At 53.2% G+C, this 18,324-nt stretch overlaps 1 protein-coding gene across 1 annotated transcript in view; it reads right to left on the reverse strand.

Annotated features, from left to right (window-relative positions):
* The window catches only part of NBAS (NBAS subunit of NRZ tethering complex), a 220,832-nt gene that overhangs the window by 8,375 nt on the left and 194,133 nt on the right, over nucleotides 1-18,324 (reverse strand). Inside the window, exons 49-50 of the mRNA XM_043985311.1 lie at nucleotides 13,623-13,762; nucleotides 9,622-9,766 (exon numbers count right to left, since the gene is read on the reverse strand). Of these exons, the coding sequence (XP_043841246.1) occupies nucleotides 9,622-9,766; nucleotides 13,623-13,762 (285 nt within the window). The remainder of the gene's footprint in view (nucleotides 1-9,621; nucleotides 9,767-13,622; nucleotides 13,763-18,324) is intronic.

An 18,324-nucleotide genomic window follows, 5' to 3' on the forward strand; every position in this document is an offset into this window, starting at 1 on the left:
TTAAAAGTCACTGGTTCCCGGTGAGTTGGTAACATGTTGGTAATGCAGCAGATGCTTAATCAATGCATGGTTTATTGACTGACATGTTGTAAGCTCCTTCCCAGCTCTATGTATACTAGAAGGGTCCAGTCCATCTGTGAACAGTGAAAGAGCCACTGCTCGGATCCAAGTCATGGCCATACTTCCACCAGTGATGTGTGCTGTCAGCCCCAGAAACTGCCTGGACCATTTTCTGTCTGGCCGTGACTGGCTGATGGCGAAAGCTGCCAGTGCTTCAAGTAGTCAGCACACATCTCAGCAGCGCGCCCACTGACCCTCCTGCACCACTGAGCACAGGGGTTCACACCGCTGTGAACTGGGCTCAGACGGCTGAGCTGGAAGTTTGTAAGACTCAGAGGTGGGGCCTGAAGGGCACGGGGCCTGGGCAGAGTCCGGAGGCAGTGGAGGCCTGGAGCTGAGCCGCCCGGTGCTTGCTAGGGGGCAGGAAATGTCCCGAGAGCAGGCCTGGACCCCAGCCTGCTCTGGGCTTCTCCTTTCTCCCTGGACGCTGCAGCAGAGTCCTGCTCAATCTGCGCTGACCAGGGGAACACGGAAGCCAATGACATGATACAAATAGAGCCATTTAGGATTCCATCGGTGCCCTCATTTCTGGAGAGGGTTTGCACGTCGCCATGGATACGAGCTGAGCCAAAGGAAGAATCTATCTCCAGAATGTGGGCTGCATGACCTGTGTGCCAGAGCGATCTGAGAGAGCCCGGACGCTGCCTGTTGGAGAGGCTGGCACAGCGGGGGGGGGGGGGGGGGGGGCGGTGACCACAGCTGCGAGAAGCAGTGGCGCTAACTGGGAGGGGAAGGGGCGCCCTGTGACTCACGGCCTTTTGGGGAGGCGGGGGTCAGGGAGCCAGAAAGGAGGAGAGAAGGCAAGAGTTCTTGCAGGAATAACTAGGAATGGGCCATGTTTCGGAAACTAGGTACAACAAATGCACGTGCCTTTGGTTAGCGACTCCCATCATTCTGTGAAGATGACAGAGCCTGGAGATAAAACCCCCTCACTTGTCGGTGAGAGAGACCTTGAGAGGCCAGGCTTTGGGGCACCTTCCCTTCCCTCTGGTCACAAACAGTGATGCAGCACCCATAGGCATGTGGCTCCCACCTCAAAGACAGAGAGACTGAGGCAAGGGGAAAGCGAAGGGCATTCAAAGGCTAAGCCACCCTTCCGGTGATGGCACTGATAACGGACAGGGCCCCAGATGCAAATCCCAGCTCTGCCCCCAGCACTGAGCAAGTATCTACTGTGGGCCAGGCACCGGGGCTACAAAGACAAAACAAAAGTGAATCCGGGCTTTCAGAGTCTGCGAAGCACTTCATGGATGGGTTGGGGGGGGGGGAGAGAGTTGGTACACAGATGGATGGAGAGATAAGGAGATTAGACAGACACATAGATACATAGGTGGGTAGATGGTAGATAGACGGGAAGGCAGGTAGATATTGGAGATGGATGGAGGGGTAGACAGATATCTGATACACAGATGGATGGGTAGGTGGGTAAATAAATTAGACAGACAGGCAGACAAGCTTTCCTGGTGTGGGTTGTAAGAAGAGAACAGAATGTTCGGGATGACAGGACCCTAGGGATCTCCCCTGGTGCAGCACCCCTAAACCCCCCACACAGACTCCGAAGAGAACATGACTGGCTCGAGGTCACCAGGCAGGTCCACGGCAGAGCTTCCCTTGTCCGAGGTTCCTTTCTTTCTACTTTACAAGGTGGTTACAAAGAGGAAAGCCCCACTGGGTGCCAGGGCACTCTCTCCTGTGACAGGGAATTCTAGTTCTAGAAGTGGCAGCGTACCCTTCCAGACCAGACTCTCCCCAGGCCCTCACCCCCGAGTAACCCTGCTGACAAGGGCACCCCACCTGTCTCTGGAGCCTTCCCCATCTGTTTGACGAGACAGCTTAGTGCCAACCTACGTGACACCTGCCAATAAAAAGCTAATGAGATTTTCATGCTAACTGAAGTCTCTATCCGGTATCGTCTCCCTTGGCTGTCCATGTCAAGCTGAGAAAAAGTGGTAGAAACCGAACTCAGAACCGCCTCTCACCACTGCTTCTCTTGGTGCCCAAAAAGGAAAATGACGGGCATTGCCCAAAACAAGCACAGGCTGGGAGCTGGCAGGGCCCTGGGCCGATGTGCCACCCTGCCCGGGCACCAGCAGGATCCTCAGGATGCAGAGCACCACAAGTGGCTGCAGCACCTCCCGGCAGACCTCTGGGGGGGGGGGCCTCTACCTCCCTGAGCCACCCACCCCCCTCGCCTTAGGGAGGATCTGTGGAGGCCGGGCTCTCACTCACTGCCCTGGTTCTGCTCCCTGGTGTTCCACAGGCACCTTTCAGGTACCTGAAGACAACCTGAGCGGCAGTATTCCTCTCATCTGCCCCACGCCCTGCTCTTGGAGGAGTCAGGCCACCTCCTCCAGATGTTCACAAGCTCCCTTAATGATCCACTCGGGGATTTTCCCAGGATTCAGGCCAGCTCACTGGCTATAATTTAAAGGCTGTTCCCATTCTGAAAAACAGGGACACCCCCTGCCCTCCTCCAGTCTGCGACACCTCCCCATGACCTTCCAGCACCACAGACAGCGGCTCTGCCGCCCCATCTGCCAGTGGGACAAGACCCATTTGGGCTTCCATTCACCCAGAGCAGCTCAGCTTTTGGCTACTCGTTGTGGCCATCGACACCCTGCTGGTCATTTCTCTTCTGTCACTGCCAACACAAAGATCATTCTCCTTGGCAGAGAAAATAGAAGATAAGACTGAGCAGCACCCCCCTGCCCCTGGGCAAGGCCCCACCCCTCCTCTGGTCCTCCCAACAGGGCCACAAACAACATGAAGCTCCCACAATGACGCCCAATGCTGAGCTTCTCTCACCAGGTGCCACACACCCTGAGCGTCAGTATTCCTGCGGCTGTTTTCACAGGGCCAGAGCTTACCCCCTGCCGCCAGACCTCGCTAGCCTCCGGCCTCTCCAAACTCCTTCTTTAACATTAATTATGAACCTGACAAACAGCAACAAACATGGACACTTCTATGTAGAAAGAAAAGAAAGAGGATTGTAAAGGGACGTATATTTTTAAGTATATATGAAATTGAATGCAGGAACATGAACACTACTGTGCTTGTCCAGGTCACCTTCTGAACATCGGCTCTCTTCAGGGTATTCTTCTAAGCTTTTTTCTTTCTTTCTTCTTTCCTTCATTTCTTTTTCTTCCTCCCCCTTTCCTCCCCCTCCCTCCCTCCTCCCTCCCCTCTCTCTCTCCCCTTCTTTCCTCCTTCCCTTCTTCCCTCCTTTCCTCCTTCCCTTCTTCCCTCTCTCCCTTCCTCTATCCCTCCTTTACAATGCCTTTCCACTCCAAAAACAAAAGCCTTCCCTGGCAACAAATACATAACAAATCTGTACTTTGCTTGTGTCGGAAAACATCTGCCTCATTCTGCATTTGGCCTCATCCTTCAGTCCCTGGTCTCTGGGAGTCAGGGTTGGTCACTGAGTGAAAAAGAGTTCTGAAGTCTTTCAAAGCTGTTTTCCCTTTTCTGTTGTCATTATAGAAACTGTCGTCCTGGTTCTGCTCACTTTGCTCTGCATCAGTCCAGACAACTCTTCCTGGGTTTCTCTTCGTGTGGCCCCTTCATAACTACTTACACCGTACTAATAATATTTCATCACAATCACATGCCATAATTTTTCAGCCATCTGCCTGCTGATGGGCCCGTTATATTTCCAGTTCTTTACGACAGCAAAAATAGCTTCTATAAATATAGAGGCTCCTACAGGTCCGTCCTTTCTGTCTGATTTTTTCAGAGTCCAGGCCCAGAGGTGGTGTTGCTGAATCCAAGGCTAGGTATATTTTACTGAAGTTGGAGGCTTCCCAGAATGGTCCTGGCCATTCACAGCTCCGCTAACAAACGGGCATGGGTGTGTGTGCCTGCCCTGTCCCCACCCCCTCCCCCACCAACAGTCATTTTCTGTGTTTGTCATCTTTGCCAATCTAGTGAACACGAGGTAGTGTCTCTGGGCTGCTTTATTCTTCATTTTTCTTATTATCAGGGATCTTAATTTCTTCTTTTGAGGACCATCCTCTGACTATTAATCCACAGGGGCATGCCTATTGTTCTCGTAAAGTTTGTATCAATGTCTTAAATATCTTGAATATCAGTCCGTTAACCAAGAAGCTGGCTACAAAAAGAAACAAATAAACTCAGTTTATTGTTTCCCTTCTAACTTTATGATGTCCACAGAAAACCTTTTTAATTTTATATAATCAAAATTTCCCACTTTGTCTTTTATGATCATTTCTAACCCTTGGACTTCCCTTTTGCTTCTCCTGATTAATTTTGTTACCATTATGTCTACTTTTATAAAGTAGTTTTTTGTTGGTTTGATTAGAATGGCACAACCTATCAATTAATTAAGGTAATTATTTTTATTATCTGAACCTAGTCCAACAGTGAACAAAGGGTATCTCTCCAGTTATTGAAGTCTTCCTTAATTTCTGTAGAATGTGTCCTGTGCTTTTATTTGTAGAATTCCTCTGTTTGGGTGAGAGGATCCATTTCTTGTTTAGTTCTAAGTTTGCAGGTGAGTTCCCTGTGCTTCCGCAATGTTCTCTTCAGATAAATCCAATGTTTTTACTCCTTGTTTCTTCAGACTTTCATTCTTGAGCATCTTCTGTCCCTCCCAGGATCCCCGCCATCTTTCCTCTGAACCCTCTGACATCCTTTCCAATATCCAAATGCATATCAGACCTCACTCAGATTCCTCCTTTGTTATGGACTCGAGGAGGGAGTGGGCATGTGCCCGCTTCTCCCGCCCTGAGCTGCCATCATCTCCACCCCCTGAGCAGGGATCAGCTCCAGCCCCACCATGCCCACGTTATAGGGCCACCCCATTCCCACTTTGTGGTTCCTTTACTGATTGAAGGATGACGTCACCATCAAGCCAAGTTGAGAAGCCACTGACTGCTTCGCTTTCAACAGGGAGAGAACTCTCGCTGGTGTCTGGAAAACGGACACTGGCCACCAGACTGGCAGCGTGGCAGCAGCGGCTTTCTGTAGAGCACTTCAAGGCTGGCAAAGCACTTTGCACAGGGTAACTCATTTGATCCTCACAACAACCCTGGAGGGTAGGCATCAGCTCGATCCTCATTTCACAAATGAGGAAACTGAGGCAAGCAACTTACCCAGGGTCCTACACATAGTCAGCATCTAAGGCCAGGTTTGATCCTCGGTCTTCTTGACCCTGCGCCCTGTGGCACCTCCTCAGTGCTTAATCCTATCGCTACAATACCATGTCTATGGGCCAAACTCATCCATTTCCTCTTTCTAACCAGGGGGTCAATCATACGCTCCAATGACAAAAACACTTTTCTTTCTCTGATGCCCCTCCCCAGTAGTCCCCATCACACTGCCCCCTCTGATTCAGGCTCCTCACATGAGTATCTTCCGGCCTCTGATATCAATGCCCTCCCCTTTCTCTCTCTTTGGATGGGGGGGGGTGTCGCTCATCCCCAGCCATGCCCAGTCACTGCTGCCACGCCCCCAAGCATCCCTCATCTCAGAAGGTCGAATATGTCCTTGCCTGAGGAATGCCTGCCTTTAGCTCACAGCATCTGAATGTCAGCAGTAGAGGCCAAGGTCTGACTGCTGGCTTCTTCTGACTTTGGTGCTGCCTGCCAACTTCTGGGCATGTCAGGGGCTTTCTTATTCCATGCTTGGGAGACAGATGAAAGTGAGTTTCACCACCCCCCACACACACACACACCCCACCCTTTTTGGTCTAGAGCCCTTGGCGGCGTCCAGTCAACATTCCTATGCCTGAAACATGAATTTCCTGTGACAAAATACCCACTTAATGTCCCCTTTCGTGGGGCATTCCCTAGACTTCCTGAGGAAGCCTATCCCTTGTACTGGACAGACCCAAGTGTTAGGAGGTTCCTCCTCTGATCAGACTGAAGCGTGCCTCCTTGCACTCTTGCCCTTCTCCTGCGCTGCTCTAATCTAACCTCTCCACAGGTGTGCCGTGTCTCCCTCTCTTGAACCCCAGCCTTCTCTTCCATATCGACTCCACACCACAGTTCCCGCCATGGTCCTGTGTGCAGCGTTTCCAATCTCCTCCCCACCCATTCTGGCCCCTTGCTGAGGACACCCTACCATCTGCCCACATCCTGCTCACAAGCGGTGCCCACAACAGCACCTGATGCTCCAGTCCAGCATTTCGTGGGCAACGGAGTATCCAGTGAGGATGCTTCAAAGGGCTCGGGTAAGGGTGATGCTATTCTAGCGCTCTGGCAAACTGCCTCTGTAACCTGGAAGGGCCTTCCCGGGAAACCCGGCGGATGACGGGCGAGGTGAGCAGCGTCATCTGCTCGGGGCCAACTTGGACTGTATACGTAACAAGAGCCCATCTGGAGCTGCCCCCCCCCCCCCGCCCATGCCAAGGCTCCGGATAAGTCTTTTAGTGGGAATCTCTAACGGGATTCTGGCACACTGTACTGGATGAATCCTGGGAAAAGGTTTCTAATTCAGAACGGAGGCCAGCAGCCTTCTCTCATCAGGATTCACCTTTGGTTTGCTGTGTAACCCCGAATCAATCACGACCCCTCTGGGCCTGGAGGAGATGGGGAGTTTGTAGACGACTTTCCGCAGAGAGGATGAACGAAGGGCCTCTCTCCATCCCCTCCATATCAGTGACAATGGCCGACCTCAGCCAAGGAATGATAAGATTCCCTGCTCAGCCGTGTAGGGAGTGCTACAGCCAGGGGGCTGTGTTATCTGTGACAGCTGTCACACCACATCAAAGGACCAAGGCAGAGCCCCCTCCAGGGGTGAGGCGGGAGCTTATGCTCATCAGCAGAAGTGCACGGTTCATGCCATGCTGTGACTCTCGCTGCCCCGGTGCTCCGGTGATTCAAATCCAGGGCTATGTTGGGCTACAGAGCCCTAGTCTTCTAATTAGTCAGCAGGGAGGACTGAGCCCTACGACTACGACTAAATCACAGGCTGCCCTGGGCATCAGGCGACAGGATAAGCAGAGGGCTTTGGGACTGAAAAACAGAATCCTCTTTGCCTAGGAGTCAGCGAGAGACAGAACTTGTCCAGGCCTCCCTCCCCACCTCTGCACCGCCCATCATTACGCCCACTTTATACAGAGTGGGAAACCAAAGCTCAGGGTGAAGGGCAGAAAGCACCCCTGACAGTGGATGGGACTTTGCCACGTGCCCTCGGTGCTACTAGGAGCTGGGACTCCACAGAAGCGAGGTCCACAGAGGCTCAGAAGGATGTGGCCTAACTGCTGAGGTGGGACAAGGCCAGAGAGGGATTTCACCAGTGGAGGTTATGCTGGGTGAGGACGCCCTTCGCCAGGGAAAGTTGTCATTCTCCCAGCCACGCGTGGCATCAGAGAGCCGTCATCAAGGGAGCTGAGAAGGTAAGTGACCTACCTTGGGTCACACAGGCAGGCAGGATGTGGCCAAGGCCACTGGTTTCAGTGACCTGTGGCCTCTCCAATATTCCTTCAACCTCAGCACAAGTCAGCAATGAGCTGGGTCTGACGTGGCACCCAGTGACGGTGGGCAGGGTTGTCTTGGGCAAGGCATACGGTTCTTTTAAAAATCACCTACTTCTCCCTAAAACAAAGGCCTCTCTTTGGAAGGCCACCCAGGGGGGTGAGGAGAAGAGGCTACAACCCATCAACGTCCAGGCCACCCCTCCAGGGTAGCGGCAGATGGACCGGGCAGGCCTTGCACCCAGAGAGGAGAGAAGGGCTCAGCACACACAGCAGGCAGCCCTTCTCCCCTCACTTGGCCAATTAAGAGGAGAGCCCAGTAGGCTCCCCTTGGATGGATCAGCAGCCATCACTGGCCACAATCTGCATCATGGGGTGGAGGGTCCACGTCTGCAAGACCACAGGTGTGCTGAGAAATTGGAATAGGGTGGATGCTCCCTCCAGGGAAGCCGAGCACCCACCCTTCCAGTGCAACCAAGGGGCTTCAAGAACTACTGTGGGCAAAGATTCAGCGTTGTGACATCATCCTGCCATGTCCCATCACGTCACGTCACGTTGCACTATGTTGGTGGTGGGCTGCTCTGAACTTGGCCCCGCTGGTCCTTGGGCTCCAGGCCTTTCTGGCTGTGAAAGACACGCCAGGCCTCCTATCAGCCTTGCAGGGCCTTCAGAGGAGCCGTGAGGGTCACCCCCAGACCCGACTTTTCAGTGACTGATGCCTACTGCTTCTTGTCATTTCACACACTTTAAAAAATGATTCCATCGGGCTGGCACAAGCCAGCTTGATTTAACAGATAGATGGCCTCTCTTCCAATTCAGTCAATAAATACTTCTCCGGCTCCTTCCATAGCTGCTCACTCATGAAGCCTGCATTCCTAATGAGCATATTTCACTTGAGTGATAACAAGGAGGATGCAAAGAACAAAATTTCATATTTCGCTTTTCTAATCACTTTATATATGAAAACATTTTCAACGCAACGATCCGTTCAGAGCCAGGATCTGAACGTTCAGTTCCAGAGCTCCGGAGTCCTCCCACAGCAGGAGACGGGGCGGGGAGCAGCTGGGCCACGGCACCCCATGGGGCATCCCCACCAGGCTCACGCCACGTGGGCCCCTCACAGGAGAGCCAGAGCTCGGGACTGGGCCAGCCCTGCCTCTCCCACCCATTCTATGTGCCCTGCATTTGGCACAACCTGCCTGGCAGGCAGGAGGCACATAATAAATACTTACTGAGGGTTCTCCTCTCCCATCTCTCTCTCTGCCTTCCTTCTTCCAACCCTCCTTTCAGCCTCTCCGTCCTCCCTCATCCCCTGATCCCTTGCCCCTCGTCTCGTCTTCCTGGCCCCAAGTCACCTCCACATCACCTTCCCCTCTGCTTGCCTGGCCCATTCCTCCTACCAAGGTTCATGCCAGTCTCCCGAGTCATTCCCACATGGGACCTTCTCTGCTTGAGGTCCCGGGCCCTGGAGGAAGTGACCCAACCCCACTTCTATGATGAGAAAAGATGGAACAATGAGTCCTAGAGAAAGATGAGTCCCAGGGACACTGAGTGTCAGACCCAGTCAGTCCGGAGTGGAGGCCCCACCAGCAGGCAAGTGGTCGCTGTAGTTTCTGGCCACTGGCGTCTCCTTTGGGCTCACTATGTGGGCCAGATCAGACCAAAGGTCAGAAGGGAGATGGGCTGCTTTGTGTTTCAGCCGACTCCACTCGGAGGGAACAGACCCTGGGGTGATGTGGGCCCCGAGAGCTGAGGAGTGGTGTGGAAGAAGAGGAACTGCGTTCGGCCCGAGCTGCCCAAATGCAGGCTTGTGTCTGCCGCGGGGCTCTGGGATAGGATGGGCCAGGTGGGAAGGGGTCTGCATAATGGGCTCAGGAAACGGGGAGACCACAGAGGCTGCTACGGGAGGGACAGCAGACATCGTCAGCCAGAAGAAAGCCCCTTCCAGCCTTCTTTGGGGACGCTTTTCTTTCCTCTCTGAGTGAGAAATCACGGGCCCTTCGGCGGCCGTGCTGAGTCCAGGGTCCCTGATCTGGGGTCTTCCGGGAGCGCGAGAGGTCACTCACCTGCAGGGGAAGCATCTGCGGGGTGTGGTACAAGGAGCGGCAGAACGCCAGTACATCCTTGCCCGTGGCGTCCTTGTTCTCGTCAGAGCACCTGGACAGCATCACTGCAGCGAGTTTCATCCAGGGATTATGGTCCTTGCTGCTCCTGGCCAGAGAGAAAGGAAGGAGGGAGGGAGTAGGCAGACTGATCAACAAAAAGCCCAGGAGAGCAGGAAGGGGGGGCACCTCTCTCCCCCTTATAGTCGCACTGGCTCTGCCAGAAAGGGTAGGCATTCTGTGCCTGGGACAGGCCCCTGGGCCCCCTCACTCCGGAGGTCAGGGCACGATGAAAGGAGCTCTGGACTGGGGCTCAGGTGCCTCAAGATTGCAAAGCACCTATCGGGACATTCTACCCACCTCACGAGGACCAGGCTGCTCAAAATAGGCTGCGACAACCCCGGGTATTTGGCAGATAAGAAAACTAAAGGGAAGGGAAGGTGAGTCATTTGGTCAGGCTGAGTGGTTAATGAGCAAGTGAGGCCGGATTACAGCGCCCCAGCCCCAGGGAGGATCTGGGAGGGCACACGGTCCGAGCCCGACGCACCCTTGAAACAGGAGCCCCAATCCGGCCCTTCTAACAAGCCGCCATCCAGCCTTGTCTAGTAACAGGACACGCAGCACCTCCCGAGGCTGGCCGCCCACTGCCTCCAATGCCACCAAGAAGCCCTCAAGGCAGGAAAGTCCCTTCTTGAAGGGAGATGAAAGCAGTCATCATTTCAACCCACCAGGCCTAGTTCTGTGCTTGGGGGATGAAGCGAACACAACAAATCCCTCTTCCACATCAACTTTTCAGGGAGCTCAACACCCACACACACACCCTGCTTTGCCCCACGTCCCACCCAATCCCTTCTTCTTCAGCAAAAAGACAGTAGGGGCAGCTAGGTGGCGCAGTGGATAGAGCACCGGCCCTGGAGTCAGGAGGACCTGAGTTCAAATTCGGCCTCAGACACTTAACACTTACTGGCTGTGTAACCCTGGGCAAGTCACTTAACTCCAATTGCCTCACTAAAAAAAGAAAAGAAAAGAAAAGAAAAGAAAAGAAAAGAAAAGAAAAGAAAAGAAAAGAAAAGAAAAGAAAAGAAAAGAAAAGAAAAGAAAAGAAAAGAAAAGAAAAGAAGACAGCAGATGGCGCGGTGCCAGAAAGGCTCCTGGGGGCTGAGCTGTGCCCAGGGGGCAACCCCCATAAACCCACAAAACCGCTCTTCCGGTAAGGCTGGCTGGGATTAGAACCCAGACCTTTGGGTTACACCTCCAGGGCAAACTCCATCCAGGGAGCCACTCCCCACTCTGTCAGATGAGACAGTTGGAATCCCCTCATTCATGAGGCTGCATAGGGCAAGTTGAGGACTGGAACCGAGACCCACCCCCCCCCACCCTCCCCAGGGTTCATTCAAATACTCCAATGGAAGTTTGCCCAATGATAGAAGCAGATGGAGACCCACCCACGGATACGGAGCCACGTGGCTCTCCTAAGTGGCCCCCAGAAGCGGCCCACTGTGAGTTAGAATTTGGATGCTCTGTGCCATGGGTTTTACCTAAAAGTGGCCATCATTCTCTCCCCAGAGTAGAGATCCCTTTCTTCTTAGAACAAGGATGAAAGGCACCAAGTCTGATCCCCAAGTCAAACAGAACAATTAGCATTTCAGTAGGAATGAGAGTGAGAAGATAAGCTCACCCCCAGCTAAAGGGCAAAAATATCAAAGAGAGAGCTCAGAGGCCTAATTCAGGCCGCTAGGATAGCACCTGCAGCATCTGCCCCTAGGGGCAAATGCAGAGTAGGAGCTGCAGGAGCTGAGGCAGGAAGATCTCAGGGCCGGGAGGGACCTGCGAACCTTGAGGATGGCATGCCAAGGCTGGGAGGGACCTTAGAAACCAGAACATGGATCATTAGTCCCAGGAGGGATCTTAGGCCCTTAGAACCTAGAACATGGAATTTCAGGGCTGGGAGGGACCTTGGAACCTAGAACACTGACTATCAGGGCAGGAGGGACCTTAGAAACCAGAACATGGCTCACCAGTGCCAAGAGGGCAGTAAGACTTGAGGAATATTGGAAATCTCTAGAAATCAAAGAAACGTAGCTGAAAGAGTGACACGCCACCCAGAAAAGCACAGTGACATCAAGCCCTCGATACTCTATTTCGGGAAATGCCCAATAAGTAACCCAAAGGGCAAACAAAACCCCAGCTGACCGAGCTGTTCCCCTAAGGAATTTCATGGACAAACTACAGAATCTCAGCATGACACAATCCGTGTTGGGGGCGATCAGCCCCAGCTGTGAACGATCACTCTTCCCTACCAAGAAACCAGAGAAGAAAAGGTCGTTCTCATCACGGCTCTGAGGGCCCCTGTCCTGAAACGTGTCCTGGCTGAGTGACCACTAGGGGACATCCGTCCCTCAGGGCTTAGAGACCAGTGGAGAAGGGCTGGTTGTAAAGAGGGCACCGGTCCCCAAGGGAATGCGCTGTCAGAAGTGGCGTTGGGCTGAGACCACAGAGGTGAGCATCACCTACTCCCAGGCCTGCCGCTGATCCCTTAGCTAGCACTGGCTAATTAGATTATTAAATGATACTGTACTGTGTCGAAGCACTTTGGTGCCATCAATGTGAGCTGTTATTACTGTTATTATCACTGAAAGGAGAGGGCTGGATCAGACCGGCCCTCAGAGGAAGACGTCTCTGGACATTGGCTCGGGACATTCTTATTCTAGGAGAACAAGAGGGGCTCGACATAAAAAGGCTGCCCAACAGGGCAGGTAGCAGATCAAATGAGGTGTTAGGAGCCAGTAGGACAGGCAGAACACAGCCTCACAGTGGGCCTCCAGTCACTTCTGATGTGTCGGCAGTGAGGCACGCGGCAAAGAGACAACATCATGAACAGGTAACTTGGTAGCAAGGAGGAGAAGCTGTTGGGCCCTGGATTCAAATCCCAGCTCTGACCCTTGCCAGCCATGTGTCTCGGGGCAAGTCACTTAAGAGTCACCTCCGTGACTCAGTAAAGATCTCCGGTCGGTGCAACAATCAGTGGGGAACCTGGTGATGGACTCAGCTGGGATGTGCCCTTGGGGACGAGAGTATTTGTTCCAGGGCTTATTGGGGTTTTTCTTTTAAATTGGGAGGGGGAATGGGAGAGAAAGAGAAAACAAAGGCCTATGAACGGAAAAACAAAATGAAAACAGAACTCTCCCTATTTCTAGACGGGCTCCTGACTTCTCCACCAGGCCCAGGAACCTCTTCATCTGGAGGATCTGTCGGACCCCAGGTCCCTCCCTCCCAGGAACTCAAGTGCCCCCTCTCTTCATCTCTGACCATGCCTGGGGCCGGGCACCTTCTCTCCTCCGTGCCCCATGTTCATTCCCGGCAGGCGGCACAGTGCCTGGCATACAGAACGTGCTTCGTGAAGGAATATTTGTCGACCAGCCCCTGAACCAGCCGCTGCAGAGGCCAATGTCGCCCACGTTCCGGGGCTGAGTGCCCCGATCCCACAGAGCAGGAGGGGGAGGCTATGCCACCCTGACTCCCACTCCTGCGCTGTACGCCTCTGGACAAGTGGCTTCCCTCCTGGGGCCCTGTTTCCTGAGCAGTTAAACATGAGGATGAAAAAGCTTCTCCCTCTAAAGGCCTGTGGGCCCACGTCAGAGTTACTGTGATCAGCTCAAGAACCGAACTCTAGGACATGCATTTTTTTTTGTTTTTGTTTTTGTTTTTTTTTTAGTGAGGCAATTGGGGTTAAGTGACTTGCCCAGGGTCACACAGCTAGTAAGTGTTCAGTGTCTGAGGCCAGATTTGAACTCAGGTACTCCTGACTCCAGGGCCGGTGTTCTATATCCACTGTGCCACCTAGCTGCCCCTGGACATGCATTTTTGGAAAGAAACTTGGCTTTTGATTCCTTAGTTCTCTGAAAGACGGCCGTCTTCGGAACACAAGAGACCTAATTACTCTGCCGATTTCAGGCCATACTTACAGGTCGGTACTTTTCACGGGGGGCCAAGCTTGCAGGAGCAAAGCCAAGTGCTGAAACTCCTCCTGCCGATGACTGGCCTCGAGGAGAGATGAGAAGAGAGCAGAGCGTCTCTCTTCATTCTCGATGTCGGCGAGGGTGACCTGTGGGGGAGACAGATGGGAACACTGGAGGAGAGGGGCCCCAATAGGCCTTGGCCACCCGCTCACCCCGGGGGGCTCTGACGCCTCGCACAGGCCACTTCCTGCTGTCCAACAGCTGCCCCCTTCCCAGCAGGCTCCCTCTGAGGCTCAGCTGAGAAAGCACCTCGACACCCTTCTGGTCCCCTCTCCAAGGGCTAGTGCCCACCCCACCAATAATAACATATTTATTTTGCATAATTTCTGCACTTAGAGGCAGCTCGTGATGCAGCAAAGAGAACATCAGGCCTGGAGTCAGGGGGATCTGAGATCGAATCCATCCTCTGACCCCTACTAGCAGTGTGACCCTTGGGGGCAAACCACTTAAAGCACGTCAGCTGCCCAAGGATATCGCAGGGTCTCATTTGTGTCTCTACAGAGAGCCTGGCACAGTGCCCACGACATGTAGAGGTATGGGGGCAGGTGCCCACGCTCACATACACATGTGCTCACACACGCACACACATGCGCCCCCTCCCCACCCCTCCCCCATTCTACGTGCACAGACAGGAATAGGTACAAGGCCTGGAGTTTCACTGGCACAGGGCACTCCCAGGTGAGGAAATTCTGTTTCCAGGAGCAAATCTGCTCCCTGCAGGAAATGTACAGTCTGAGAGAACAGCCGAGGGCAGCCTGGTTTAGGATCAGGCAGCTGTGATGTGCCAGAGGGGAAAGAGAAGAGAATCAGCATTTATACAGCCCTTACTGTATGCCAGACACTGGGTGGACCAAACAGGATCTCGCTCGACGCTCACAGCAACCCTGGGAAGTAGTTGCTCTTATTAACCCCATTTTACAAGGAGGACACTCAGGCAAACAGAAGTTAAGGGACTTGCCCAGGGGCACAGAACCAGAAAGCATCTGAGGCTGGATTTGAACCCAGGTCCTCCTGAGCCCAGGCCCAGGGCTCCATCCGCTGCATTCTCTACTCCCGGCTCTAAGGCCTGCTCCTGGTCTGACACGGGGTCTTCTCCTTCCAGCCTTTGACATTCGTTTTAAGAACAGACCCATCTCCACAGGACTTTAGGGCCTACTGAGAGCTCTCCTCACAAGAGCCCTGCGCCTGTGACAGAATAGGAAGCCGAGACCCGGAGTGTGAGGGACTTGTCCCCAGTGAGGGGCCGTGAGGGCCAGGCTGGGGCCCCAGGGGTCTTCCCACCGAATGGTGTCACCTCAGGCTCCCCGAGTTTCTGCATAAATGCTTGTGGTGGTTTTTATTTTCTTTTCTCCAGGTCTCCAGAGTGGCCTGCGCTGCTATGAAATCATGATTGAAGATGTGGACAATGAGACAAGTTTAAACTAAGTGAGACTGAAAATACGCATCACTCCCCCCCCCTTTTTTTTTCTGGACCCCATCGCATCACAAAATGAACTAGACTAGAATTTTCAGGTCAGACAGACCAGAGATGGGCTTTTCCCAGATAGCCAGCAGTGGCATGGCCTTGCTTCTGAATTACTCTAACTAAATCACATGCTTTCTCTTAGCCTTGGCTGGTCATTCCCTTCCCAAAGCCCATTCCATCTTAATCTCAGCTCTGCCGCTCCCCAACAAACAAAAGCCAGCCACTGCATTTAGAGCAGCAACCACCAACATTTGATCTCTTTTCTATCATGCGAATTATCTTCAGAGGAAACACAAATGGTCTCCAGAAGCACAGAAAGATTCTCATTTTTGAGGGACAAAGGAAGGTCTCCTGCTAAGAACAGACAAGAGTCTGAGACATCAGATATAGAAGAGATCCTAAAGCCCAGAGCAGAAGGAGGACCAGCGGAGACCGAATTCCCCTGGCACCTGGGCAGGTGCTTAACAAATACCGACTGAAGTGAATGGACTATGTAAGACAGAAGGGAGAGCACGGGAGAAAGGAGCTGGCATTCAGTGTCTGCAGGGTCAGAGAACACCCAGGATGCCCGGCCCTCATGGGAGCCTCATCTCAAAATGGGCTGGCTCAAAGGCTGCACCTCCTAGCTCTAGTCTGTCCCCGATGGGGGACAAGACTGGGATGTCCAGGCCTTCATTCCAGCTTCTGTCCAAAGCATGAAGGCGGGCAGCACTGGCTGTGCCGCTCCCCAGGCATCCCACTGGAGACCTTCTTGTCCCATGGATATCCACCCATCATTTACTTCTGACTTCACCAGCTTCCTGCCCTCCCCTTGAGCCCACTGTTGTGTTTCCAACCAGAGCCTGGCTTTGTCCACTGCTCTGCCAAGTTGGATAAACTCTTCCCAACCATAAGAGTGAGGACCCACCATTCATGCCCAGTGTGACTCAGCGCAAGTCAACTGGGCAAACGAGCACTTATTAAGCACTTTCTGAAACACCCTATTCTTCCACAGAAATCATTTTAAACTATCAAGTGGTTGTATGTTGCATGTCTGACAGTCCCAGCTTGAGATTTTGAGTATTTCTGTCACCTGAGAAAGCTGAAAAGGAAGGCCTTCACTTCAAACAGCAGCCGGCTTTGAGGCACTCAGCCCTCTCCCTGGTTTATTAAACACACACACACACACACACACACATACACACACACACACACACACAGGAACATGCTGACATGTGTACCCAGATGCACCGTCACCCATTATCTGGGTGGCCGTGGGAAAGCCGCCTTTCTCGGGCCCTCATTTTTCTCAGGTATCCAATTAGGGAGCCAGACTGGGGGTCCCTGGGGTTCCTCCCAGTTATAAGTCCATGTGCCTAAGAATCTATTCCACACTAAATAGAATAGAAACACAAATGGCTGTGCTGGTCAAACCCACACTCTAAGAAGTCTGGCTCCCAGCACTTGGGGTGGGGGAAGCCTGGGAGGCGCAGGGTCGGCCTGAGCTCCACTGAGGTCTAGGGGGTGAGGAGGACCACACGGGCAGGGAGGAGTCCTGAGGTTCTTCTGACTCCTTCCCCCTTCCCCCCAAAGGAGCAGCTCTCGGTCCTCAGGTTCCCTCCTCTGCTCTGAATCACGCCTCCAAGCACAGTCACCGTGGTCAGCAGAATTCTGCCCTTAGGGGCAGCAGAGGAATGTCTACACTGTCCAGAGGCAGCCGTCCCAGGCCAGCCCCAGCTCATCAGCCCTGCCCTGGAAGAATGCTGACAAGTAGGTCACCACAATGACCTACTGACTCTCTGGGCTTCAGCCAGGTGACTCGCCAAGATCTAGGAGCTGCTTCTCTTCTGAACTGGACCAGACAGGAAGCAGAAGAAGGCAGCATGACTGGATGATGTGCCCCCAGAGGAAAGAGAAGACCACCTCCTCACCACCTCACCCAAACCAGGAGGACGTTCCCCCATCCCTGTCTGGTCTTTGGGCGGGGGGGTCACATTCCATGGCAGCCACTGGACACCGCAGTGGCCCATTTGCGTGGCCCAAGGTGAACGAGCCTGCCCGACAGCACAGCCTGCTCTCCCGGGAGAAGCTGTCCGCACCAGCTGAAGGAGAAGGCAGCTGGGCATGGAGTCAGGGCCTGGCAGCCTCCCCACCTAAACGTCTGTGGCTCTCACTGGCACTCAGAGGCCATCACCTGCAGCAGAAATGAATGAACCCCTGGAGGGCAGAGCACTTCTTAAATGCCATACAAATACACAAGTCACCAAGGCAGCTGCTACTGTTTTACAAGGGGAAGGCAGCCTGCTTCCACTGGACCCCATAAAACACCCTCCATGACCACAGCCAATGCTTTGGGGGCATCCCATCCTCTAGCTGATGCCTCGCTTCATGCAAAGGGTCAGTCCCCCAGAATCATGGTGTGAAGCTCTCTCTTGGGTTGGGTCTGCCAAGGCATCTTGGACGATTCCAAGAGATGGATGTGAAGGATCTTGTTGGAAGAGGCCCTCACATTCTGTTCTACTCCAGTCACGGCATAAAAGAAACACAAAGGGATCTTGGGTTCTCTGCATGTTTCAGTCTATTTGCAGCTGTGAAGATCTGAAGTGGTAAAAAAACAAAACAAAACAAAAAAACCCTTACTTGCAAAAACTCACTTACTCATTTCTCCTGTTTTCATCAAGGGTCCCCCCCAAGATGAGCACAGAACCCTTGAAGACTTCATCAATATGAGAAAGCAGTGCATGGCTGGAAGTCACTGATGCTTTGGAAGGATCACACCACCACCTGGGCTCTCACCCCGCTCGTCTGGCATCTTCAGTGATCTCAGACGGAGCCTGAAAACCAGATCCTCCAGTGCTCCTCACAGACTTCCTGGGTGCAGCTTGTCCCACCCACCTCCTTGGGGGGTTTGGAGAGCTAGAGGAGAACTAGGGACCTCTCATTGTCGTTTAGGGAGGAAGTAGAACGTGGTAAAAAGTGTAAAAATGGTGCCATTTTTCTCGTTTGTTGTCACCCTTCCAGGCTCATCCTGAACGCTCTGGGGATGACCGGCTCCGCTAGGTTGTGCGCCAAGGTTTCTGCAGACTCGTTTTCTCCTCTACCGCTCCCGGCTGCTTGGCGAGGCCATGTGGCTGGTAATCCTCCACCCGCCTCCACTGTTTGTTAGCACTTTACAAATGAGTTTCTACTCCACATTTGTGCTGC

The sequence above is a fragment of the Dromiciops gliroides genome, chromosome 2 (genome assembly GCF_019393635.1).
Source record: "Dromiciops gliroides isolate mDroGli1 chromosome 2, mDroGli1.pri, whole genome shotgun sequence".
NCBI lineage: Eukaryota > Metazoa > Chordata > Mammalia > Microbiotheria > Microbiotheriidae > Dromiciops > Dromiciops gliroides.